We start from the raw sequence: 26,993 nt of genomic DNA on the forward strand, positions 1-26,993 counted from the left end.
GCTAACGGGAAAGTTGTTCAATTCTCCCATTCCCCATTGAGTTCTCCACATGAACTCTATAAACCCCCAACTCTAGATCTCTGCTGTCCAATATGGTAGTCATTAGTCATATGTGGCTATCTAAATTTAAACTAATTAAGTCAAGTCAAAAATTCAGTTTTTTGCCCTGGCCAGTGTGGCTCAGTAGTTGAGTATTGTCCCATGCACCAAGAGGTTGCCGGTTCGACTCCTGGTCAGGGCACATGCCCAGGTTGTAGGCTTGATCCCCAGTAGGGGGCCTGCAGGAGGGAGCCAACCGATGTTTCTCTCTCTTTCTCCCTTCCTCTCTCTCTAAAATCAATAAAAACATTTTTTTTTAAATTCAGTTCTTCAACTGTAGTAGTCATATTTAGGTACTCAATAGCCACAACTCATTAGTGGCTACCATATTGAATGGCATTAATATAGAACATTTCCATCATCATAGCAGTTCTACAGAGATTTAGCTCAACCACATTGACCCCACAATCTCTTTATTCCAGATGCAAATGCATTTCTGGAGAAAGCTGAAAAGCAGCGGGTTTGGAGCACTACAAATTCCTGGTCTCCAGTTGGGTTCCCAATCACTGAATGTTCATTTATTCTCTTTGATAGATACTCTGCCGTTTCCCTTCTTGACTTTTCTTAAACACTCAAAGCCCAACTCCTCCTCCTCTCTTTCTCTTTTCTATTTTTTCCCCCTGAGTATTCAAAAGAAAATTCAGCTCACCTTAATGGTAATGATTTCTAAGCTAATTTTTTTTTTCAAGTCGGTAATTAGGGAAAGAACTGAAATGTTTCCTTCTTATAAACAAACTATAACCCGAAAGTTTATATAAGTCTTCAGTTTGGTACCTAAAATGTTTCTTTCCATAGAGAAAAATGTTGGTTTTAAGTGCTGCTTAGATTCTCAAAAGAGATAGTTTAAACACGTAACAAAGCTGAATTACAATACTTACATTACTTGATCACCCACCCACCCACCCATAAATGGATTCTGTACTAAAATTTATTTCTTATCCACAGGGGTCACCACAAATATTCAGGGATGTCTCAGTTTTTCGGTGGAAAAGGACATGGAGAAAGAGGTAGTATCTTTCATGTGACCCGTGGTGACAGGGAACAAGCCAGGAGGCCGCCTGCATGGACAGGGAAGCCCAGGGTCCTCAGCAGCCACAGGAAGGAGCCCTGGCAACAAACCGGGGCTCTAGTCTCAGGTAAAGAATCACCTACACTGGGCCCGTCGGGAAGCATTCCCCACATCTGGGGCGGGGCCTGAGGAGTTACAGTGTGAAATTTGTCCAGATGATGATTCCGATGGAAGAAAAAATTTTAAATCAATTATTGAGTAGTTAAGACCATTAAAAGTCAGATCAAACTGCATTAGAGGCAAGATTATGAAGTGTGATAGGCTATTATAAAGGTGAATGAGCAATAAAGCTAGTTTAAATATACTTAGGAAGTGTCAACAGAAAGTGTTAAAACAAATGAAAATTTTGTTTTATATTGCTAACAAACAGTATATTAAGATATATAGGTTTTGAAAAAGTTATTAAAACTATCTGAAAAGTCATCAGATTTCACTCCAAGTTGTTTTATTCCTTCTACATCTTTTATTCTCCCAGATCAGAAATCTCAAGGACTTACCTGGACCTTCCAGAGGAGCTGGTCCGATGTTTACCATTTCCTACGAAGTCGGGAGAGCCTCCATGTAGCATGGTAGCTGTTCTGTGTCCTCCTGGGTCCTTCCTAGAGGTATGATCTTGGTTTGAAAAACTAGCAATTTCCAAACGTTCCTAGAAAAAAGAAAAGTAAACCTACTTTAGACACAGGTGATAAATGGAAGACAGTCATGGTGTATAATTATGAATTCAGTAGAGAGGTCACATTTTTATTTAAACTGAATGCTTTCAAGTGTAATAAAATTCAATTCAACTTTAAAAAATTTAATGTCCTAGAAAAAACTCATGGACACGGACAACAGTGTGGTGATTACTGGAGTGAGTTGGGGGTGGGGAAGGTGGAGGAGGGTAAGGGTGTATAAATGGTGATGGGCAGAGACTTGACTTGGGGTGGTAAACACATGATAACAGTGTACAGATGATGTGTTGTGAAATTGTGCACCTGGGACCTGTATAATTTTGCTAACCAGTGTCACCCCAATAAATTCAATAAAAAGGAAAATAAATAAATGAATAAAAATAATAAAAATGTAATGGTCAAATAGGTACTGGTTCAGGAACTGAAGGTCAGATAACTCTTTCAACAGAATGTGAATTTAAAATGGAAATGCTAGAATCTTGAAATATGCACAAAAAGTCAGAAAGAAGAGCGAGAGGAAGTGAACAGAAGGCGGCATTCAAAGAGAGAGCAAAGTGGCCGACAGGAAGGCAGATCGGGCTAAGGCAGGGGAGCTGGTGGGAACAGCAGTATCATCTTACATTTGTACACGACTTTGTACTTTCAGAGAGGGTAGTACATTTATCTGTGGGAATAATTACACGAGGTGGAAAGGGATGCATCATAAGTCCCATTTTAGGGGATGAGGAGAGCAAGTCACAGAGAGTGTCACCTAAAGGTCACAGAACTTGGCAGTAAAACAGCCAGCGCTTTAAGCCAGGTGCTGCTTACTCGTACGCCAGTGCCTCCTCCCACTACACCTCACAGTTTCCTGTACGTTAACTGCCATCATTCTAGAAAACAGAATGAGGAAAATTTTCTCTAGATTTCTCCAGACATGCATAACTGGCTCTTTTATTGAGCTGGACACAGGAGAAGTACAGGAAAAAAGACTTTATTATTTTCCGCCCCTGCTTTTTAAGCCTGCTCTGTTAAACCCTTTTCCATCGCTGAATGAAAATCTCAAGCACAGCCGTATGGTTTCCATTCCCTCCTCAGTATGAACAAATTGCTTTATTTTCCAAATATCAAGAATTCCAGTTTGGGTTAATTATCAAAGCTTCAGTATCCTCTCTCCCTCGACTCATTTGATAAACTACTATAGTTGCATAAGCCGAAGTCATCTACAGATACTACGCACTTCTACACTTTGCGTCCTGTTGGGGGATTCTTCTAGTGCTTCGTCTTAAGCTTTACTACTGACAGTAACACAGGAGGGGAAAATATCACCAATGGCAATAAAAAGATTTTATGTTTAACAAAATGTAAGCTATTTTAGCATGGCAGACTTGCTACAGAGTACCTGCTTGGCCATCTCTTTCCTTTTTTTCTCTTCTTTGATCTCTTCTTTCCTTCTCTGAATCTCATGAAGGATTTCACGTTGCTGAAAGAAACCATATTGCCATCAAAGGCCAATCTTTGAAACCTCTATGACAAATTAATTCTCAAATTACGAAAGCTCTTTGTGAATTTACAAAATTCGAGCCCTCCTTTCCTAAGAGACCTGAATATATGGAACCTCAGTACAAACTGTAGTTTTGTCAGTTTTATCAATGGGCATTCTTAAGCAATGGGCATTCCCATTTAAATAAATGTGAAGACTGTGTGGGGAGCGACACTACCCCCTACTCTTCATGTTTCCATGTGGAGGGCCTTTCACTACAGCAACTCTCACATCCTCCCACTTGACTTAGCCCCTCCTCTTTGGTGTCTGCCTGTCTTTGGGGAACATGCACTTGTGCCTGCTTTCTGCTGTGGGGTCCGGGGCCGACCTGGAGGAGAGTGGGCTGAGCTGTCCTGGGCCCAGGGTGCACCGGCACCACCCCCGCAGCCACAGACAAACAGCTGCATCAGTATTAAAGTGGTATTTTGATCCCCATCCAATTGACTCACATTTGTATTGCTCAACTGCGTCTAAATTTAGACAGGGAAAAATAATGTGCTTTTAGACGTTCCCTAAAATTTAAGGTTTTAATATCAAAACCATTAAGACATTCACCAAAAACTGTAACAGCAATAATACAAAATGAAACAACATACTCCAAACTTACAGGCAGTTACAGCAGTACATCAAAACAAGATTGTTAGCTAAATATTCACTATCTTCCAATGAAAGTGTGCCTTCCTCAAAACAATGACAATAAGGAGCTTTAAATTCTAAGTGGTAATGAGGGTGCACAATTAAATAGGAGATAAACAATAACAAAATTAATGGGACCCACAGAGATAGTGTGAACATCAGCACAGAATGAACAAAATGAAGAAGAAAAAAAAAAAAGAACCAGGAGTAAGACTTAAGAAAAGCAGGAAAACAAAACCCTAGGAGTAAAATGTAAGAAACAGTAACATCTGTAGGCACAGAACTAAAAGCCTCACCAAGTTAAAAACTGAGAAGGAAATTTAGATGTGTATATTAACTCTGATAAAAGGATTTTAAAAATAACACAGGGTATCCTTATACAAATAAAGAAAAATTACAAATGGTTAGTAAACATAAAAAAAGTTCCCTCTCTGCCTTTTGCTACTCATTTGGGCATGAGATACTTGCTCCACAGGGGAAGAAGAAATAGGCTCTAAAACTCAGTTCCTGCACAGCTCTCAAGACACTTGGCTAAACTGCCTTCTTTTTACTTTTATTTAAAGGCCTGGACTAAGGGCCCTAGGGGCAGCACTGATGTTTGATAGAAGGGAACTGCTCATAGAATTTCTCAACACTTAGGGCCAGTCTACTCACATGGTCCCACAGTTCTTGAATCAAATTTGAGCAAAACTTAAATATAGATAGGTGTGTAGGTGGAGATAGTCACAACCTATAGAAAGAAGCTCGCAGTCGTCCAGGCTGGCCGCCCGTGGTGACAAGGGTCTCACCTCCTGCTCCTCTTTCCGCTTGGCCTCTAATAGCCTCTGCTGCTCCTCCTGAGCCTGCCTTTCCAGCATTTCTTCATGAAAAGACTTGGGAGGGGGCTTGTTATGCTCGGTGAGAAATGATTGCACGTAATAAGCCAGTTCAAATATCATCACCTAAACATGGAGGTGAAAATAAACCACAAATGGTCAAATAATGGGAAGACAGGGCACATAGGAGAGACTACATAAAAACATGCGAGCAAATCAGCCAGCCACTTGCAGTAGCGATATGCATTTTGACATCACATATTCTGAATTAAGAATGCGATTTGATCACAGCAGGAAAAGGCTTTTACAGGACTCATCTCATAGTGTTACTATCAAGACAAACTGCTAGATTAATAAAAAGCTTCACTTGTCTTCTGTAGTCCTGTTCCATTTACTGGCATTTTCTGTAGAATAAATCTGATAAAATATTTTCCTGTACAAATATTTTGATAAAATGTTTAAGGCTGCATTAAAAGAAAAAACTACCTTACTAACTAGAAAACCTGTCTGCAAAATGGCAGCTGAGCAGACAATAATCATTGCTAACATCAGAGCTTTCATCTATCCACACTGCATACTAAAAATAATTCTATTGGGGATCAGGAAGCTGATATTTAAAGCCCGCATTATGTCGCTGCTAGTAATGGGCCAGTAGGAGGCTGATCAATACCTAGAAGGCACTTCATTCACACTTGGGGAAGCATTCAGACAGTACCAGGAGGAAAAAGGCCTTCCTCTCAGACACTCATGTGACCACAGGAAGCCACCTTCCCCTGCTCCTGGGAGTCACAAATCACACCGGAGTTGGTGAATCAATAGAAAAGGGTTTCTGGGAGCCCACACTGACTGACTACCCCAACCCCAACGAGGTCAAGAGTGCCAAGCTCCAGAATTCTGCACATGAGAACCACCACACTGATATTTCTTTTTCCTCAATTATACAATGAAACAGCTTAAAAATTCTTATTTCAATTATACGTTTAAAACATCTTCTAAAGGGACTTAACATGATGATAAATAGTAATAGAAGTCATGGTACACAAGAATATAAAGCTAACTGACTTAGTGTTTACCTTCTCAGGGAGTAAATGCAAAGAAACCACAGCTATTGTTAGGGAAAATTAAAGTATTTTTTATAATATCAGAAGTTGTGACATTCACTGGATATACTTTGATTTGCAGTTGAGAAATACTAGTCTAGAGTCTAGGAGGCAAGTTCTTTTAAGCCCTGGCCCGGTGGCTCAATTGGAGTGTCGTCCTGTACACCAAAAAAGGTTGGCAGTTTGACTCCCAGTCAGGGCACATACCTAGGTTGTGGGTTCCATCTCCGGTTCAGGCGAGAAAGAGAGGCAATCGATCGATGTCTCTCTTATATCGGTGTTTCTCTCTCTCCCTCCCTTCCTCTCTCTCTAAAATCAATAAAAACATATCCTCAGGCGAGGATTAAAAAATAAAGAAAAGCTGGGAAAAGTAGGCAGTTTCTATTATGTTAAAGAGAAACCGCTTCTATACCAGAGAGGAGCCAGGAGCCAAGTGATGGAGGGTTTTTCTTTTACCAATCTGTTTCATTCACTAGCATTTTCTATACAAACAAATCTGATAAAATATATACTAGAAGAAAATAAAAACTACTTTCAAAACTGGCAATTGTCCCTCTCTCCCCCCATCTCTACATGGTTCATTGTCTTGCTTCCCTTAGGCTTCTGCTCAAATGTCACCTTATCAGAGGCCTCTCCTGAACTTATTTACAACAGCCACTCTCACTCTCACAATACACATCTGTGTTAGAGCTCTCCAGAGAAAGAGAACCAACGGGGCGGGGGGTGGGGGGGTGGTGTGTGTGTGTGTGTGTGTGTGTGTGTGTGTGTGTGTGTGTATAGAGGTGGAGAGAGAGGGAGAGAGAGGGGGAGGGAGGCAGGGAGGGAGGAAGAGAAGGGATGGATTCGTTTTAAGGAATTGGTTCAGAAAGAGAGAGAGAGGGAGGGAGAGAGAGAAGGGAAGGGATGGATTTATTTTAAGGAATTGGTTCAGAAAGAGAGAGAGAGGGAGGGATTTATTTTAAGGAATTGGTTCATGCAACTATACAGTTATAGAGCCTGGCAAGTCCAAAATCTGCAGGGTAGGCTAGCAGGGAAGAGTTAATGTTGCAGTTCAAGTCCAAAGGCCATCCATTTCCTGGCAATTCCCTCTTCTAGGGAGGCCAGTCTTTTTCTATTAAAGCCCTCAACTGACTGGATGAGATCTACCTACATTATGGAGGGTAATATGCTTAACTCAAAAGTCTATAGACGTTTTCCCAAAGATGACATATAAATGCCCAACAGGTACATGAAAAGATGCTCAACATTACTAATGACCTGGGAAATGCAAATCAAAACCTCAATGAGATGTCACTTCAATCTCTTAGACGGCTATTATCAAAAAGACAGATAACAAGTATTGGTGAGGAATTGGAGAAAGGGAGCCCTTGTGCGCTGTTGATAGGAATGTAAACTGGTGCATCCACTATGGAGGCTCTTCAAAAAATTAAGACTAGAACTAACATATCATGCAGCCATCCACTGCTCAATATATATCCAAAGGAAATGAAGACAGGATTTTGAAGAGATATCTGCACTCCTATGTTATTACAGCATTATTTATAATAGCTAGGACATGAAAACAACCTGTGAGTTAACAGATGAATGAATAAAGATATAAAATATAAACATATGATGGAATATTATTTAGTCATGAGAAAGGACATCTTGCTGGACCTTGAGGGCATTATGCTAAGTGAAATAAGTCAGACAGAGAAAGACAACTTTTGTAGGATAGCACCTTATATGTGCAATCTAAAAAAGCCAAATGAAAAATGAAAAAGCCAAATCCATAGAAACAGAGACTAGAATAGTAGTTACCAGAGGGTAGGGGAAATAGGAGAGATATTGGTCAAAGGGTACAAAATCTAGTCATAAGATGAATAACTGATAGGGATCTAGTATACAACATAGTGATTGTAGTTAATAATATTGTACTATAAAGAGCAAAAGTTTTTTTCAAAAGATTCATAAATCGTGAATTCAAGAAACCAGAGGATTCTGTAGCTGAATTTTCAATACAGTTCCATATTATTTCTCAGTTAGACATTAGAGTCACCTTACACTACAAAGTACTTTGGAGTAATTCCCAAGGCCTAGTTTTTTGTCTGGGCTGTTCTACAATCACTGGCTGTACCCCAGCAATCACTGAAGTTTGTAGAAACAACAACTCAAATGGGCAAAATGTTTAGGGCCAGAAAGCATCTTGGGGGCCACACTGTGGCTCACTATGTTGTAGAACACAAGTGAAAATTGTCCAGGCACTTTATTAGAGATCTGAAACAGAACAGAGACCTACGGCTAGTTCTTTTTTTTTTTCCAAATATGTTTTTATTGATTTTAGAGAGAAAGGTAGGGAGAAGCAGAGAGACATGGACGAGAGAGAGAGACAGAGAGAGAGAAATGTGATGGGCTGCCTCCTGCACGCCCCCTAATGGGGACTGAGCTAGCAACCTGGCATGTGCCCTAACTAGGAATCGAACCGGAGGAATCGAGTCAGCAACCTCTGGTGCATGAGATGATGCTCAACTGAGCCACACCAGCCATGGCCCTAGGGCTAGTTCTAACTTAACTCTTCTCAGTTTTTACAAGATGGAACAGTTAAGCATGAGCTGCCTTGTGATTTTACACAAAAGTGAGGATTATATGTAAAGGGAATTGGTCTGACCTAAGAAGCACACAGTAATAATACTCTACCTTAAGAAGTCACCTATTCTAGCCCTCCAGAGAGAGTCGTGTCACCCAAGGGAGAGAGAGTTGTGTCACCCAAGGGAGAGCTCAGATAGACCCTGATGTGCAGAGGATTAAGAAAGAGTTAGCACTGAACTAAGACTAAGTGCTTGGGTAGAGAAGAGGTATTGAAGGACTAGACCATGTTATTAGTTGCTGACAAGGAGAACAGTTAGTTCTTCTGGTACAGAGGAGGCGAAGTGCCAAAGTTTGGTCAGAAATCACTTTCTGCAAACATTTTCCAACATAAAGGTTCAAACCAAGATCAAGTCATGGGGCCAGGTCCAAAGTGTGCAAAAAATATGGCCAGGTTCATATGAACTGTTTTTGGGAAGATTCTTAAGTATCAACAGTACCATCTATATACACTCTACAATGTGTAAATTATAAGTTATGTAAATTAAAGAAATACAAATAGCAATGTACTCCTTTGTAGATATCAGTAAGAAACAAAACATTCTAGTCAAAACTGGACTTACGGTACAATGGAAAAAACTTTAAGCCAAAGAAGAGGCAGAAAGGCAAACACTGATGAGATTTTACTGTGCTCTTATAATTCCAGTTAAACATATCTTACCTCTCCACAATGCTTTTTGGCCACTTCATCCAGGCGGGATTTTAACAAATTAACACTTTCATTTGACAGACCTTTGGCATTCTTTAACTCTATTTCAGGAACTCTGGAAAAGAAAAGAACAAAAACCAAAAACCAAAAAGGAGTTACTCTAGAAAGTGTAACCTGTTTGCATTAATATTTGCTAAGTTCCAAGCACTAAGCCTGGGGATGTCATATAGGGCTCATTTGTGAACCTCCCTCTATACCCCCAGCAACATTTCCTTTCATCTCAAAAGGATTTCAACTACACCCCAGCAACTCGGCTGACACAGTGCTCATGATGGACTCACCTGCAGGCTGTGGGGAGCGAGTGGGCTGGCCAGTCATCAGTGTGGGTTGTCAGATGCCCTGATCCCCAAGACTTACTGGGGCTTGATCCCAGGATCTCCCTAACTCCTCTGTCTCTGATTTCAGCTTCACAATCTGATTAAAATTTTACACATCAACTACTATTTTACCACCTTTAAAAAAAAAAATCACTCTAGCTCTGTGTGTGACTCCAGTGTGGTAGCTTAACCATGCACTCCCTTTTCTGGTAATGCTCGACCCTGGCTGGCCCACAACATCAGTTAACCCAGCTCTGACAGTTCACCCGAGAGGCCAAGTGCTTTGATCAGTCTAGTATTCCCACAACATGCTGTGTCCAGTCACTCACCCCGATTGTAAACGAGGTGGAAAAATGCTCACTCACTCGTGTAAATCTAGTCCTGCACACTCTGCAAACTCTGCCTCTTCCAAAGATGCCTAACTCACACCCCTCTTCATCCCTGTAGAGCACAACTAAGACTCAACACCGTCTACTCAAGGGAAATACACAGCCAGTCCTCAGGCTTCCTTTTATTCCCAACCGATAAACATCCAATAACAATTCACTATGATTAAATAGGCTTTATTTGATTTTATAAATCAAATCTTTGAACAAAAGATGACTCCACTTCCTACCAACCATTTCTGAGTAATTCATGGTGTTTTACCTTAGCACACCCTTTACTACTCATTACCTATGGGTTTTCTCAATGCTTGAGTTACAATAGATTGCTACCATCATTATCTATTTGAATAGATGGGAATCTGAGAAACTAGGTTATATATATGAGAAAAAGAGTAAAAGTACCATATAGCCCTGCTGAGCCTATGTGTGTCCATCTAACTCAGGATTCTCTTACAGTGGCATCAAGGACTATTTTGCAGAAATGGAAAGTTCCTGCACCATATCATCTCAAAGGATAGGAATGTTCCCCAAGTCAAGCCTGACATAATTTTTTTTTAAATTAAGCAGTTATTATGTAGCAGTATTAACAGAATAGTGAAAACTTCATCTACAACACTAATTAAATTTTAATAAAACTTACCAATGTTCTCTTTAAGCCCTAGCCACATAATTCATAATTTTATGTAGCTAATATTAGAATTTTTACTTTTTATAAGCATTTCCATGTTATTTTTAAAAAAATCATCTCATAATACTTTTACCAAGTGGACACATCAAGATTACCTGAATAGTTCTCTGGTGCAGTAGTTCTCAACCAAGAGTGACTGTATCGTCCTCCAGGGACATCTGTCAATGTCAAGCTCCATGCCCCTCCTACATTCCTCACCTATGTATCTCTTCCATGTGGCTGTTCCTAAGTTGTATCCTTTATAATAAACTGGCAGTGGTAAGTAAAGTGCCTTCCTGAGTTCTGTGAGGTGGTTCTAGCAAACTATTGAACCCAAGGAGGGGTTGTGGGAACCTGCAAATTTATAGCTAGCTAGTCAGAAGTACTGGTATTTGCAACTGGCATTTGAAGCCTTGTGGGACTAAGCCTTAACCCATGGGGTCTGCAATAACTAAGAAGAGTTTGTATCAGAACTGAATTGAATTGTTGGACATTCAGTTGGTATCAGGAGAAGTAAAACCTAGAGAGGCACTATCTTATTCTGCTTTCAGAAATTTAATTATTCTTTAATCAATTCATTAATAAACTTTCTGCATACCTACTTACCTACTTTGGACACAGTGTTGGGGCAAAAGAGGGTCACTAACTTTAAGGAGCTCATCTTGAACTATGTATATTTGCATATCCTCCATCACCTCTTAGGATAACAAACTCCATAAATTTACCACCCTCTGTGTAAGGCAGTGCTTCCTTTTATTGTCACTTTTCTTCACTGATTCCCTGTACAATAAGACCAAACCACAAAACATCATCCAGGCCGATCTGCCTTTCCGTGCGGAATGTCTGGGGGAAAGATTACAGGAAACATGTATGATACTTCAGAAAAAGAACTTGAGTCCTGATTGCTACTGCTTCTTCTCTATCAGTGCTTCTCAACCAGAGGTGATGTGGAAATATGTGGGGTTCTGTGGTCATCTCATTGGCTAGAGAACAGGCCTGGTAATCGTGGGTAGGAGCCAGGGATGCCACATGCTGTGCAGGGTGACTCTAAATCCCTGCTCTAGAGGGAGTCAAGTCCCATTCGTCCCAGAAGGCTACTCTAAGTCCTAAGGTTGGTCACACTTAAAAACTGAGTACACAAGCTACCACTCCTTTCTCCTTTTCTTCTAGACTGTTCCTCTCCTCAGTTTATAAAGAACTAAACAAACAAAAGCTAACATATCAGAAGAAGCAAACAACTGGTCATGAAGCAAATATTAGTATCTGTAGTATCTATTCTACAACTAGAAGCTGACTGAACAAGAGGTAGGTTTTATGAAAATGTCTATTGCTGGTATAGTTTTAATGAAATACGAGTGATAAGAAATGAGATTTTAAATGGAATGGCGGCAGGAAGGAGAAAATACTGTTGAATTCAACCTGTTTTTATGTGGTCGAAACCAAGAACTGAAATCACATCATAGCTATTTATAATGTACTCACACATCTGGATAGGTTGGTGGGCATTTAACCCTCAAATCCACTTTTACATATACTTCTTCACCAGCCAGGCCCTGGGGGTATAGAACTAAATTGATTTCAGGGGGCTCTTTGACCTAAAAGAGAAAAAGAAAAAAATATATATATGTTTTAACTCTAGAGAGCCAATCATTAATGATTAAGATAATGATCATCTTAGTTCAAAAGTTCTACTTTCTAAATATTACACATAATATCTGATACAGTTTTCGGTCATATTTTCCTAAAGCATAGTTTAAAAATAAAACCTGTGCCAGAAAGAATGTATTTTCCTTTTCAAAGTTACCTAAGGAGTGAACTAAAATGTTCTTTGTAGCTTCCATTCATTCAAATGTTACTGAGTGCAATTACATTTGGGTGCTGTCCCAGAGGCTGGGAGTACAGGGGTACTTTAGACAGACAAGGACCCAACTACCTGATGCAAACCTGAAGACAGATGAATACTTTCCAATAGTGGTGAGCGCTGTGAAGAAACGGAACACAGTGGGGCATGAAGAAGACATTCAGACAGGTGGGGGTCAGAGGATATTTCACTTGAGAGGTGGATACTAAGAATAATAAGTGAAAACCTTCACATGGAAATCTGAGAGCTTCTAAAACTGTTTATGCTTTCAACCCACTGCTTTTCACCAAATAACTACTCTACTGTCCTTTTATGTATTAAGTATACTTTTCCAAAAAAAAGACTTGAGGCAGTTTCTATTATCTTTATATCATGAGAAAGGGGAGGCTGAGGGAAGAAACATCTACTCATATGGTCCAGGCACTTTACCAACTCTGCAAGGTAGGTGCTGTCTCTATTTTATAAAAAATATTTTTTATTGGTTTTTCTTTGTGGAGAGAGGGGAAAGGAGAGGGAGAGAGAGAAACATCATCCATCAGCTGCCTCCTGCACGCCCCCTACCAGTGAGGAGTTAAAACGGCCAGGCAGTTTAGTGTTGGGGACCCTCAGGAAAAAGGAACCATGCAAAGGTGAAATGTTCTGAGCAAACAGGAAATGAGAAAAACAAGTTTGCCCTACAGGGAAAAACAAGTTTGCTCTACACCAGATCCCCTAAAGTGGGAAACTAAAGACAAAGAGGGATTGGCTGTTACTCAGGTAGAATTCTTAGAATGAGCCAATGAAGAACAAATATAGGAAATATATAAACCCCTAGACTAGTGAGCTTTGGTGGCAACCCCTTTTGGGAACCCTCTCACACGCCAAGAGCTTTGCTTTGTTTACACAATAAACCTTTGTACTCTTTCCCTTACTCTCACGTTGTCCATGAATTTCATTCTTCCACTCCACGAGACAAAGAACCCGGTAAGGAGAACATTTGGTCTCACCAGGGATCAAGCCCAAAACCCAGGCATGTGCCCTGACTGGGAATCAAACTGGCAGCCTTTTGGTGCACAGCATGACCCCCAACCAACTGAGCCCCAATGGCCAGGGCTGCGCTACATCCATTTTATAGATGGAGCAGCTCAGGCTCAGGATTTCAGTTTCCTGCCTGCAGATATACAGTGACAAGGCTGGAATTCAAATCCAACTCCCAAACCTGTGTCTTTTTCATCAGCCTGAGCTGCTGTGACTGGCTGTTGCCTTAACTTTATCTTAGAAGGTCCAAGCAGCCAGGGAAAAAAGAGACATATGACATTATTTCACATTTTACAAAAAAGAGCGAGCATAAAAATTCTTTTAGAGGCAACAAAATACTTTACAACACTAAACTCAAGCAGAAATTTTTAACATGAACCTTACATATGGCACCCTAAATTACATGATAAAGTTCTCATCAACTATGTGTATAAAATATGTAAGCTCAGGGGTTTTTTTTGTTTTCTTTTTTTTTAATCCTCACTGAAGATATTTTTTCCATTGCTTTTCAGAGAGAGAGGGAATCGTCGATGTGAGAAAGACACATCAATTGGTTGCCTCCCGCATGCAACCGGGACCGGGGATTGAGCCTGCAACCGAGGTACGTGCCCTTGGCTGGAATCGAACCTGGGACCCTTTAGTCAGAGGGCTGACGCTCTAACCACTGGGCCAAACGGGCTAGGGCTGTAAGCTGTTTTTATATGGTTTTATAACAATCTTTGATAAAAAGCTGTGGAAAGGCTCCAGGAAAGCACAATTCTGTGAATGTCGTCCTGGGGAGGGTTAAACATCTGTGATCCATAAGTGGATTTCATCCACTCATTCACCCATCGTGCCTTGTCACTGACACTTATTGAGAGCCAGCTGTCAGATAGTGTTAGCACATAGAGGTGAGAAAACAGACATGGTTCCAGTTGTTACAGAACTTCCAGTCTGGTGGGGAAAAACAAACAATACACGTGTAAGTTCAAGTTTAGAAAGTACTATTGAAAAGATGGTGTGATGCCCTTGAAGGGTGACAGAATAGGCCATCCCAAAATAGACCACTTTCGCATAAGGATTATTTTGTGCTAAAGGTGCTTGAAAACAGCAGCAGGTACAAGAAGGGCACTCTGACCTCCTCTTTTTTTTTTTTTAAAATATATCTTTATTGATCTCAGAGAGAGGAAAGGAGAGGGGGAAAGAGAGATAGAAACATCAATGATGAGAGAGGCACTGATCGAGCCTGCAACCCGGGCATGTGCCCTGACCGGGAATCATACCCTGATCGCCTGGATCCCAGGTCGACGCTCAACTGCTGAGCCACGCCCGGCCGGGCTCACCTCCTCTTTTATTCCTAAAAGCAGGAGACAATATTTCCATGTGAAAGATGCCCTCCTATACCAGGAAGAGGGAAACATTCTTATCACCACCGACATGGAGTTGAGGCCAAGAGAATTATGTGCAAACAGATCCTGTTAAAATAACTCTTATCGCCTGGCAGGTGTGGCTCAGTGGTTGAGTGTCGACCCATGAACCAGGAGGTCATGGTTCAATTCCTGGTCAGGGCACATGCCCGGGTTGGGGCTTGACTCCCCAGTTGGAGGCGTGCAGGAGGCAGCCGATTGATGGTTCTCTCTCATTGATGTTTCTATCTCTCTATCCCTCTTCCTTCCTCTCTCTAAAAAAAATAAAATAAAAACATACTTTAAACAAAGTTAAAATAACTCTTCCTTTAGTCTCCTCATATATTTTACTTACTTTCCCACAGTTGCCTCTCTTTGTTCAACCTACTATATAAACACTTTAGGCCTAGCCACTTCTTTGGGTCCTCATTTTTCTATGGGGCTTCCTATGTACATATAATAATCTATATGCTTTTCTTATGTTAATCTGTTTTATGTTAATTTAATTCTCAGACCCAGCCAGAGACCCTAAGAGGACAGAGGCAAAGTGTTGCCTCCCCTACACTGTACTTAGAGAATGTCTGGTGGTGGGTAGGAGGGAACACGCTTGGACATGGTTATCAGGGAAGACCTATTTGTAATGTTGCACTTAAGCTAAGACAAGCCAGAGACCAAGCATTCCAGACAAGGGAAAAATATATGAGAGACTCAAAGCAAGGAAGAAATTGGTGTATTCCAAAAAACAAAAGGAGACCAGTGTGTCTGGAACACAGGAGAGATGGGGGAGGCCAGTGTGTCTGGAACACAGGTGAAGTGGGGGTCATAGGGAAAGGCTGGATCACAGAGGGCCTTGTCAGGCAGGTTAAATATCTGTCAGGGTTTTAAGATGGGAATGGTATGATCTAACATATATTTTAAGAGATCACTTTGGTGGCTGAGTAAAGAATGAATAGGGAAGAGTAAGAGCAGAAGTCAAAAGCTATTAAGATGATTCAGCCTGTGTTGCTAGCAAAGGAGAGAGAAAAATCTGAATTTAAGGTAAAGCTGACAAGAGACTGGGCCTCAAGGGAGGAAACTGAAGGAAAGTATCTTGTCACACATGCTCCTTGAGGCTGAGCAGGATGAGGACAGATGGCATCCAGCACTGGGGTAATGCGGGGACTGTAGGTGATCTTGACGAGAGTGGCTTCTGTGGGCGCTGAATGCAGACCCTAGTGTGACGGGAGCAAACGCTAGGCGAGGAAGAGAACACAGCAAGTCTAGGTAACAACCCCTTCAAGGAGGTTTGGGTTAGGCAGTAAGGGGGCACAGGGAACAGGGCCATAGGCAGAGGGGGATGACAGAGACAGGCTGGGCTTTGGTATTTGACAGGAGATGTGGCTTGTCTTCCGTGTGACAGAAAAAGCAGGTAGAGCCTGTTGTCCCAGATACTAAGGTTGCAGCTTTGATCTCCGGTCAGGGCACATGTAAGATTAATCAATCAATGAACGTATAAACAAGTGGAACAGCAAATCAATCACTCTCTCTCTCTGTCTTATTCTCTCTCTCTAAAATCAACTAAAAATACACACACAAAAAACAAGTAAAGCATGGTAGGTTTCCTCTGAGGCACCTTCAAGGGGCAAGGGTGAGACTGAGCTAACAGGGCCCCAGGCCTCTCGGTCCCCCTTCAACCAGGGCAGGCCAGCTGTTACCTGCTTTATATATTAGGGAGACTTTCTCATAGGAAGCATTTTCGTTGCTAAAAAGAAAAGGAAAGACTATGGCCTTGACCAGTCTCCTTAAATAGGCTCACTTTTGGAAATTTGCAAACAAAGCTGATAATGATATAATGAACACTATGTACCAGAGAGTTTCCACAATTACCAATTTATGGCCAATCTTGTGTATCTATAGGCTGCCCTTACCTCCAACCACCACCTTGGGTTATTCTGAAGTAAATCCTACCAACCAGTCTTTGTTGTGTGTGGTATTGTTACTCATTTTCTATCAATCCAGTGAAGCAGAGAGGTTATATACCTCCATTTTAGATATATAAAAACTGACAGGCTAATGAGACAGATACAAACAAAATTTCACTTGTGTTTTCTTTTTAGAAGATCAAATCTTTATAGGCTTTCTCATCTCATAGGCCACAGATTTTAGAGAGACATTACGATCACCAACATAAATTTTGTCAAGAAAATACTTTTTTGTTCCCTCTTTACTGTATATATCACTTTAGAAGATAAAGAATATTTTAGTGCTGAAAGTAGGAGGAAGTAAAAAAATACAGTAGAGCTCAGTCTTATCCTAAGAAGAATCAATTTATCTTATGCTAACATACCTTCACTTATACATTATTCTGCCTTTCATTTTCTCATTTGGCTGTTGACCAGTGAAAACTTTATTTCTGAACAACAAATGAGAATACTGCTCTAAATCCGTATCAACTGATAGCTTAAAAGAGGCAAAAGTAATAAGGTATGAAAATGAGGGGAAATGCCATACAGATAGATGGTCTTAAAGTAAAATATTCAAAACCTGGCAAGCCCAATGTGAAAGAGGTAAGTCAAAATGTTAAAATGCAAGCAGACCACCTAGGAAAAATTGCAGATCTTCTGTTTTGGAGGCAACAAAGTTGGAGTAGTGCCCTATAGCTGGAAAGAACAAGAATATGTAAATATAAGAAGTAGACCTATATCAGAAAGCTGTATAAGTAGAAACTACAAATGCAAACCAAAGGATAGGCCTTTCTTGGGCCCAGCAGAGAAACAAATTTGTAACATACAGACAATATATACCACAGGAAGTGTGTTATCTCTTCATATATAAGATAACAAGTCTGGTTTAACATTCTCTTTCATCTTCATGTAGAAAGTGAAGAGTATATCTGAATGTAACTAACCTTCTTGGGAAATGGTACAAGTGGTGGGGCCTTCACTTTCTGCCAGTCTCTCTGAAAGAGGAAGCAGGCTTCAGCACACAGAGGCCTATTGGGGGACCACACATTTTGAAGATATTTTACTAAAGGGAATGCTTTAGGGTATTTCTGTGGATCCTGAGGAAGAAATAGCCACTCAGGAGGACTCCTGGTGGCTAACTGGACTCAAATTTTTGAAAACAGAACCTAGTAGCTATTTCTACAAAGGGGCTGCTCATGCAAACAGTAGTTCACAGAAAGGCCTCCAATGACCCCTATGCCTCTGCACTGACCTCCCTGGCTGTACTGTTTCTGCCATGGAGCCAGCCCTTACAAGAGTTCCTGGAATTCTGTTTCAGCAAATAGGATTGAAGCTTTCCATCTATGGAAGCTACACAGCTATAACCCCAACAACATTTTCACCAACCAATCAGAGCATCTCCATTCTGACCAATCAGGAAAGTGCCTTTCAGACCAATCAAACTTCGAGGATTTGGAGTCCTCATTTGCATGAGGACACACTAATCAGAGGCCAGGAATGGGGACCTCTGTCTATGTAAACCAGCTCCCCTGTGGCTCTGGGAGTGTACTTTCCCTTTCCACTGAAAGCTGAAACACAGAAGGTGGTGGGGAGTGGAGCAGCACAGGCCAGAGCAGACCAGCCTGAGAAGAGGAGAGGGCCGCATCAAGAAGCAGAGCAGCCAGGCCGGGAGTGGCTCAGCGGTTGAGCGTCGACCTGGGATCCAGGCAATCAGTGTTCGATTCCCGGTCAGGGCACATGCCCGGACTGCGGGCTCGATCAATGACTCTCTCATCATTGATGTTTCTATCCCTGTCTCTTCCTCTCTCTGAAATCAATAAAGATATATTAAAAAAAAAAAGCAGAGCAAAGCTGTCCAGCTTGAGAGGGGCCTGGCTCCAGGGCAGCCTCACAGCCCTGCTGTTTTCACACCCTGCTGTATCACAATTAAGCTGTTTTGCACTGAACAAAGTTTCCTTTTTCAGCCTGAATTGATACCAAAGATCATCCCTTGACATTTCTTAAGAATAGAACTCCTGATTTTTTTAACTGGATACATTTATCAGACCTCTTTGCATCTAAGTGTAGCCATTGAGTTAATTTCTGGCCAATAAGATGAAAGAGCTAACATATGCAACTTCATTCCTTTATCCTTCCAGATGGCTGGAATGCAGGTATGAGGGAGTTCAAACCGTCATTTTGAACCATGAAGGTCAATGGTGGAACAGCAATTTAGAAAAAGCCCTAGACTCTCGACTTTTACATGCAAAAAGCAAACTTTGTAGTTTTCTGTCACATGTTGCTAAACTTAATCATAACCAATAAAGGCTCCCTATGGGAGGAAAACAGTGAGGCAACAGTGATTTCAGAGATAACACAATCTTTGTCAGGTTTTTCTTAAGCAAACTGAGAGACTCCCCAGTATGTGAAGAAGCTTTTATGCAAAACATGTTTAGAATACCAAGCATTAGCTCATATTAAGGCATTCAAGGGCTCCTGGAGCTGAACATATCTTGATTAAAAATGATTTAACAACCAAGATGTGTTGGGGAGTGGGGTGTGGTAGGGCTGCTCATGGGTTCAGAGGATAACTAGTCACCAGAATTCAGTACTGATAAAAATCTTTGACCTAACCTGCAAAAGGAAATCTTGAAATAGTTGCAGGCAAATAAACACAAAATAAGGGGTAACTGTAATGCCAGTAAAAAGGCCTTTCTTTTTCTGTGCAGTGGCCTTCCATGATTTATGAGAAGCATCTGGTAATTAAAACCCAAGATTGCTGGCTCCTCTGATTCAAACAGCCCCTCTGTTCAAACTGCAAGACAATCTAAGCTACTCTCAAGGTATATTCTTGCATCCCTCTCCTCGCTGCTGTTTTCACAACTCAGGGATAATTCACACCAAGGAGTCTCTAGTCAGTAGAAAGTTCCCTTCCACCCTCCCCTTCAAACAAGCCTCTTTTAAACTCTTCATAACTTTTGCTCTAAGCACATTTTATGGGCTTGGGAAAAACAATGATAAGACACCTCACTAGGACATCTGCTGGACTGTCTCCTGGAAAGCAAACAAAGTAAAACTTTTCAAGACAACCTCCCTGGTATCTGCTCAACTTCAAGACAACCCAAACCCCTCCCTTCTTTGTCACCTAGCAACAGTACCTGCTTAAAAGCAGGCTGGCCCTTTTGTTTCTGGCCCTTGTATTGATTAGCAATGCACTGGCCCTTTCTCTTCTCGGAGAAAGTAAAAATAAACTTTCCTTCTGTATCTCTTCTTTTAGTTGTGAAATCTTTCCCAGCCCATATCACTGGTCCAAACCCTAACAGTAATCAAAATTTTTTGAGAGCACTAAAGAAGAGGAAAACACAATGAATATGTATCAGCTCCAAAATATACAAAATCCTACTTGAGAAAAAAAGTTGTTTGGAAGACTGAAATGCAAGTGACATGTAAGCCGCATAAAAAGTAGTAATGGAGAGAAGTAATATTACAGTAAGATATGAGTTAAATTTGCTTCCTAATAGGATCATGAAGCTGGTACTCTCCTGAACTGTTATAAAATAGTCCAACAAATCCTCAAGCATATAAAGAGTGAGAGAGTAATGTAAATTCAGCCCTACATAATAGAGGTAATACTCATTTAGAATTCATAAAAAAACCCAAAGCTCTTCAAGAAACAAACCCCAAGGACTTTAAATTACCCACAAAGAATTAGGAACACTGGCACAAAGCACACCTCTTAGAGGAGCCAATGCTGTTACAAATCCCTGCTGCTCAGTATGAAATGTGCTTTCCTCAGGCACTTTCTAACAGGCCCAACAAAATCAACAGGTTTAAGAATGTGTCTATTTCTGTTAAAAGTACTGGAGTAAAGGATAAGACTAGTAAAAACTGAGGATTTTATCAGCCATTTCACACAGCAGCAAATTTTTTGGTTCCAAGGTTAAAGCATAAGAATTACAGCCCATGATTAAGCTTCACCTGCTTACAAGATAACCAGCAGAGTGAGGATTAGGTTTGGGAAATTAATTAAAAATACCAACACAATTTTTCATTGTATGCAATGTAAGTATACATCACACTACTAAAATGTATTCTTAAAAATGGTTAAGATGGCCCTGCTGGGCAGCTCAGTTGGTTAGAGTGTCATCCTGATATGCCAAGGTTGTGGGTTTGACCCCTGGTCAGGGCATATACAAGAATCTGCCAAAGAGCCCTGACCCGTATGGCTCAGTTGGTTGGAGTGGCATCTTGTGCACCAAGGGGCTTCGGGGTCAATTCCCAGTCAAGGCACATACCTAGGTTTGGGGTTCGATCCCTGTTGGGGTGTGCAACCAATCAATGTTTCACTTTCACATTGATGCTTCTCTCTCTCTCCATCCCTCTCTAAAATATCTTTGGGTGAAGAAAAAAAAAAATCAACCAATGAATGCAGAAGTCAGTGGAACAACAGATTGATGTTTCTCTCTCTCTCAATCTAAAAATCAATAAATAAAAAGTATTTTTAAAAATAATGTTTAAAAAAATGGTTAAGATGGTAACTTTTATATTATGTGTTTTTTACCACAATTATATATTTTTTAAAAGTTACACAATTCAAATCACTTTCAGATGTTTGGCGTAAAAGTGTTACCTAGGATTCTGCTAATATCATTCTTAAATTTTGATAGCAAGATTTGGCTCAACATGGCCTCTTGTTTCTTAGCTGCTTCAGATCTCATACTCTGTAACTTCTGTGGGGAAGAAACTAGTCTGTGAGAAAATATAACAAATCTAGAAATAAAGTAACATGCATAAACTGGGTAATCTGGGCAAACCTTTGGTTATAAGTCTGTGAAGATATCAAAAACAAAAATGATGATAGTAAAAGCTCAGAAAATAGAAATTAGATAACATTCTTCTAGATTTTATGTTTTTAAAATTCAGCTTATTTAACCTAATAGGTTGCCCATCCCCCCAACTACCAATCATTCAGTCTATGAGCTTTGTTTGTTTGAGATTTCACATATAGAAGAGACCATTCAATATTTGACTTTCTCTGATTTTATGTTAAATGCCTTATTCACTGATTTTTCTCCCCTTTTCCTAAAAATGAATACTTTCTGTAACCGATCTTGTAAATATTATCAAGTTCATTCACCTCTGCTCTCAAGTGTGTCAAGCTAGCAAGAATTTTTAAACAATGTTCGATTCCTTAAAAAAGCTTAATAACCTACAGCTCCATTTTAAACAAACATTAAAATACTCAGAATCTGGAAAAGGGGAAGGGATTAAGACGTACAAGTTGTCAGTTATAAAAACAGTCACGGAGATGTAAAGTACATCATACGGAATATAGTCAATAATATTTTAATAGCTATGTATGGTGTCAGGTGGGTACTAGATTTCTCAGGGTGATCACTTCATGTTATATAAATGTCCTGTCATCTAAAACTAATATAATATTGTATGTCAACAGTAATAGAAAATTTAAAAAATGAAAGAAAATAATATTCAGAATCTGAATTCTCCCCAAATTAAATACATGTAATGTTATTCCAGTAAAAAAGCTAACATAATTTTTTGAACCAGGCAAGTTGATTTCAAAGTTTATATGGAAAAACTAAAGTAAAACTAGTCAGGAAAATTCTGTAAAGTAAATGGCGACCACACTAAATACTAAGGCTTATTATAAATCTATAATAATTAAAGCAATGTGGTAGCAGTACTTAAATAGATTAATGGGACAGAAGAGAGAGTCAACAATAGACCCAAACACATTTGGGAATTATTTCATTCAATAAAGAATTTGAGAGCTTTTTACCAGGCACTTGGCATGTAGCTGTGAACAAACACACCGATCCTGTCCTTATGAAGCTACCAGTCTCAGATAATGTGAAAGTAGCGTTCCAAATTAGTACAGCAATCCCCCCTTATCTGTAGTTACACTTTTCAGTTTCAGTTACTTGAGGTCAACTGTGATCCAATTCAACTATTAAGGATCCTCACTACCCTGGTCGACTAGCTGAGTTGGTTAGAGCATCATCTGGACACCCCAAGGTTGTGGGTTCAATCCCCAGTCAGGGGCACATACAAGAACCAACCAATGAATGCATAAATAAGTGGAACAACAAATTGATGTTTCTCTCCCTTCCTCTCTCTCTAAAATCAATAAATAAAAAGAAAAAGTAGCCTGGCCAGCGTGGCTCAGCAGTTGAGCACCAATCTATGATCCAAGAAATCGTGGTTCAATTCCCAGGCAGGGCACAAGCCTGGGTTGCGGGCTCGATCCCCAGTGGGGGTGTGCGGGAGGCAGCTGATCAATGACTCTCTCTCATCACTGATGTTTCTCTCTCCCTCTTCCTTCCTCTCTCTGAAATCAATACACATATTTAAAAATAAATAAATAAAAAATAAAAAAGGATCTTCAACTATCAATATCTTCATGGCTTGATGACCCAGGATCTCCCCAAGCAGATTACTTCCCTTCTGACATCTTGTCAGAAGATCAATAAAACTATGCCACAATGCCTATGTCATTCGCCTCTCTTCATCTCATCACACTTCATCTCATCATGTAGGCATTTCATCACCTCACATCATCACAAAAAGGGTGAATACAGTACAATATGGTATTTCCAGAGAGAAAGAAAGACCACATTCACATAATTTTTATTACAACATATTGTTATAACTGTTCTATTTTATTATTGCTGTAACCTCCTACTGTGCCTATTTTATAAAATGAACTTTATCATAGGTATGTATAGGGAAAAACATAGTACATATAGGGTTTGGTAGTATCACAGTTTCAGGCATTCACTGGGGGTCTTCGAATGTATTCCCCTCAGATAAGTGGGAACTACAGTACTAGAAAAAATTGAAAAAAAAAAATCATTGGTGTTAATATAACTGGCTAATTGGGAGTGGGAGAGGACAGCCTAGATTCATACTTAGATGGAAATAAGAACTTTTAAAAAAAAGTTATTTCTGTATTTATTTGATAAAAGTTTAAAAATAAAGTCTTGAAAAAATTAAAAGAAAACCTCAAAGATTTCAATTTTTTATAACAATGAGCAGAAAAACATTTTCTAGAAATAAAACAATCTACAGGGACCATAAAGCAAAAAACAGGTCATTTTGACTATATTAAAGTTTTAAAAATTGGGTTAATTACATAAATATCAAAATGCACATGGTCAATTAGGGGAAAATATTTGCAATATATAACTCAAAATGCTAATTTTACTAACAAATAAATAGCTCTGACACATGAACAAGAAAATATACAATACAGTGGAAAAAATGAACCAAAGAACATGAACAAACAGTTCACAGAAAAAGAAAAATTCATTGCTTACAAACAAAGGTAGCCTACATAATACTAAGAAATAAAAATGTTCATTTACTTACTGGCAAAGATGAAAAAGTCTGACATCTACCATATTGATGAAAATGTAGGAAAACTACTCTCACACGCTACTGGTGGGACTTGAGACAGAATCAACCTTTTGGGGAGGGAAGTTTGCAATAGCCATCAAATTAAAAATGAGCAGACCCTTTGCTGACATGGGAAATTAGCCAAAATAGTTAAATTAGTAAGTGTATAACTCTAGAGACAATTATATTTTAAACTAGTGGTTTCCAAACTTTTTAATATGTAAAATAATTTTTAGCATTCACTCCCAAAATGTTTAGCTATTTATAAGTGATATACATATGCTACTAAATTGAAATCTACATTATAACACATCCTCCAAAAAGAAGTTTTAAAAACTTCATAAGTTTAAAAAACCTGAAGTTTAGTCAGGTCAATAAATTCTGACCTGAATTTATTGGCAGCAAATTTGGCCTGAACTGACACAAGGCTATTAATAGTCTTTATTTATCCAGGGTACACATTTAGTTGATTTTAGATGCTGCCCCTCAACTTGCCCCAAACACACACTGAGGGAGGTGTTAGGTAAGGTATGGCATATGCACAAACGAATGTGAATGGAAACACTTCTGGACTGCGAAATCCGCCAGGCCTCAAGAGTTTTGGATAGAAGACTGTGGCTATGTAACCGTTCCCTGAAGACTGCAAACAGCAGGTGATAATAAGTACTTGCTGAATAATACGCTCTGATTCATCCTTATAACCATCAGTTGTTTGCCTGTGGGGCCTATGGAAGTGCTGAGGATATGTGCCCTGTGCACGGTGGACCACAGATGGCTATCTGAATTCTTCTGCCTGACCTTTATAGTTTTTGCTTAGTCTTCTGTCTTGTTAGAAAGGCACAAGCTATAAATTCTGGGATTGATATTCCTACTTATAGCAGCTCCATTCTCCCTTCAGCAGCCACTGGACTAGATAACTAAGCATATATAAAATAAACAAACTGGCTCTGAATAAAGTCTTAGGGCCTTTGCAGTGAGTCCAGGTGTGCCACCTATTTTGGATGCTTACTGGGCCTACTTGCTGGTTCTCAATGTTTAGGAAAAGAAATTACCAGATCATCAGAAAGTTATGTTATTTTATTATAAGCATAAGGGGAATATTTACATTTCAGGTTAAAAGTAACTCTTCAAATTAAACACTACATAAGTAAGTTCCCTGAGGGCAGGGGTTTTGTCTTTTGTCTAGGGCTGTTCCCAATGACTAGAACCAAGATCCTATTTGTTGAGGAAATAGTGGATGTGTAGATAAGGTTGTGTCAAAAAGATGCTGTGAAATGTCAGAAGTAAACGCAGATGAAGGGCCCTGGCCAGTATGTCTCAGTTGGTTGAGCTTCTAACCCTATACCAGACCATGTACAGAAAAGTCCAGGTTGGATTCAGGGTCAGGGCACATGCCTGGGTTTCTGCTCAATCCCCAGTAGGGGGGCCTGCAGGGGGCAGCAGATCTAGATCTATGTTTGATCAGGATCTATTATACACCTGTAAAGCTTGACATGTGATTGTTGTTGCTGTTCTCTAAGAATGTTTTGAGAATAGGAAGAGAGTTTTGTTTTTTAATGCTCACCAGAGGATAGTTTTTCCATTGACTTTTTAGAGAGAGTGGAGGGAAAAGAGAGGGAAAGAGAGAAACATCGATTAGTTGTCTATGGGGGCCAGGGATCTAGCCAGCGACAAAGGTAAGGACACTCGACCCGGGATTGAACCCATGACCTTTCCATCCCGGGGGCCCACACTCTAACCATTGAGCCAAACCAGCGAGGGCAGGAAAAAATCCACATACATATTAAAGGCAGGTGAAGGAAAAACTATCTTTTAAATGGTAATATTCAGAGATCTAATCGTTCGGTATATAACTCTTCAAGGATGGAGGAAAAACTGTATCAGCAGCTTATAATGTGCCTTAACTTACTTTCAGACAAAAAGAAAAATAATTTTTTAAACCAAATGCCATTTAAAAAGGTCTAGACTCAGCACACGCCCTCTCCGTTGCAGCTAAGATGAATGTATTCTAAACTCTCTGCCAAGTGCCTTATTGGAAGGTACAGGAAAATTCCTCCATACGGGAAAACACAGCGAGCATGCCTGGGAAGTAAAGTCTCGAGTACTTTACAGTTATGAACACAAGGGAGAGTGAAGAGAATTTTTATTAAGTTCATCAGTAAGGTCTGTACAAGCGCCCAAAAAGCGTTCCCAGAACAAAGTTGCAATGGACCCCTTTGAATGCGCTATTGTATCAAACTCAAGGACTTTCAGGGGGGAAAAGGCGCATGACTGGAAGGAAGCAGGGAGGTTACGGGGTGTCAACTCAAGTGCTAAGTAAGAGAGAGGAGCTGACGTGAAGAAAAGACTGTGGGCGAATTCAGCCCGGGGGGGGGGGGGGGGGTTCCGGAGACCAGCCGAGCCGCTGAAAGGACAAAAAGTGAGCGTGGCTGCATTTGGGGGAGATGAAAGGACTGCATAATCCTGAAGGGGGTGGGAGGCTCGACTCCGGCAGGGCGGGGCCGAGTTTGGCCCGGGGAGGCCGAGCGGATGGAGGCTGGGCCACAGCAGCCCAGCCCGGACTCCACGAGTCAGGTTCCTACCGGTCCGCACGCGTCCGGCCGCAGGTCCTGGAAGTCGGCGCCGTAGATGGCCTCCAGGGCCTGCAGCTCATGGTCCTGTCGCTGTGGGTAGCTCTCCTGCGGCTCGTCCCGGCCGCGACCGGGTGCCCCACGACCCCCAGCCATTGCAACGCGGCGGGCACGGCGGGACGGCCCGGCAGTGGCTGCGGCGGGCC

General features: G+C 40.5%; 1 protein-coding gene across 5 annotated transcripts in view; it reads right to left on the bottom strand.

Moving 5' to 3' along the window:
* Nucleotides 1-26,993, bottom strand: part of EIF2AK4 (eukaryotic translation initiation factor 2 alpha kinase 4) — an 89,798-nt gene extending 62,805 nt beyond the window's left edge. For 2 of the 5 annotated variants that reach the window (XR_015715314.1, XM_087822338.1), the window contains exons 1-6: nucleotides 26,800-26,993; nucleotides 12,099-12,211; nucleotides 9,199-9,301; nucleotides 4,786-4,938; nucleotides 3,221-3,301; nucleotides 1,666-1,814 (exon numbers count right to left, since the gene is read on the bottom strand). Coding sequence is in view for 4 of the 5 variants with exons in the window: in XM_087822338.1 (XP_087678464.1) it covers nucleotides 1,666-1,814; nucleotides 3,221-3,301; nucleotides 4,786-4,938; nucleotides 9,199-9,301; nucleotides 12,099-12,211; nucleotides 26,800-26,943 (743 nt within the window). In the remaining variant the exon portion in view is untranslated. The other 3 variants (XM_087822340.1, XM_087822346.1, XM_087822355.1) reach the window with 3 other exon arrangements.

Source organism: Miniopterus natalensis, chromosome 1 (genome assembly GCF_054644295.1).
Source record: "Miniopterus natalensis isolate mMinNat1 chromosome 1, mMinNat1.hap1, whole genome shotgun sequence".
NCBI lineage: Eukaryota > Metazoa > Chordata > Mammalia > Chiroptera > Miniopteridae > Miniopterus > Miniopterus natalensis.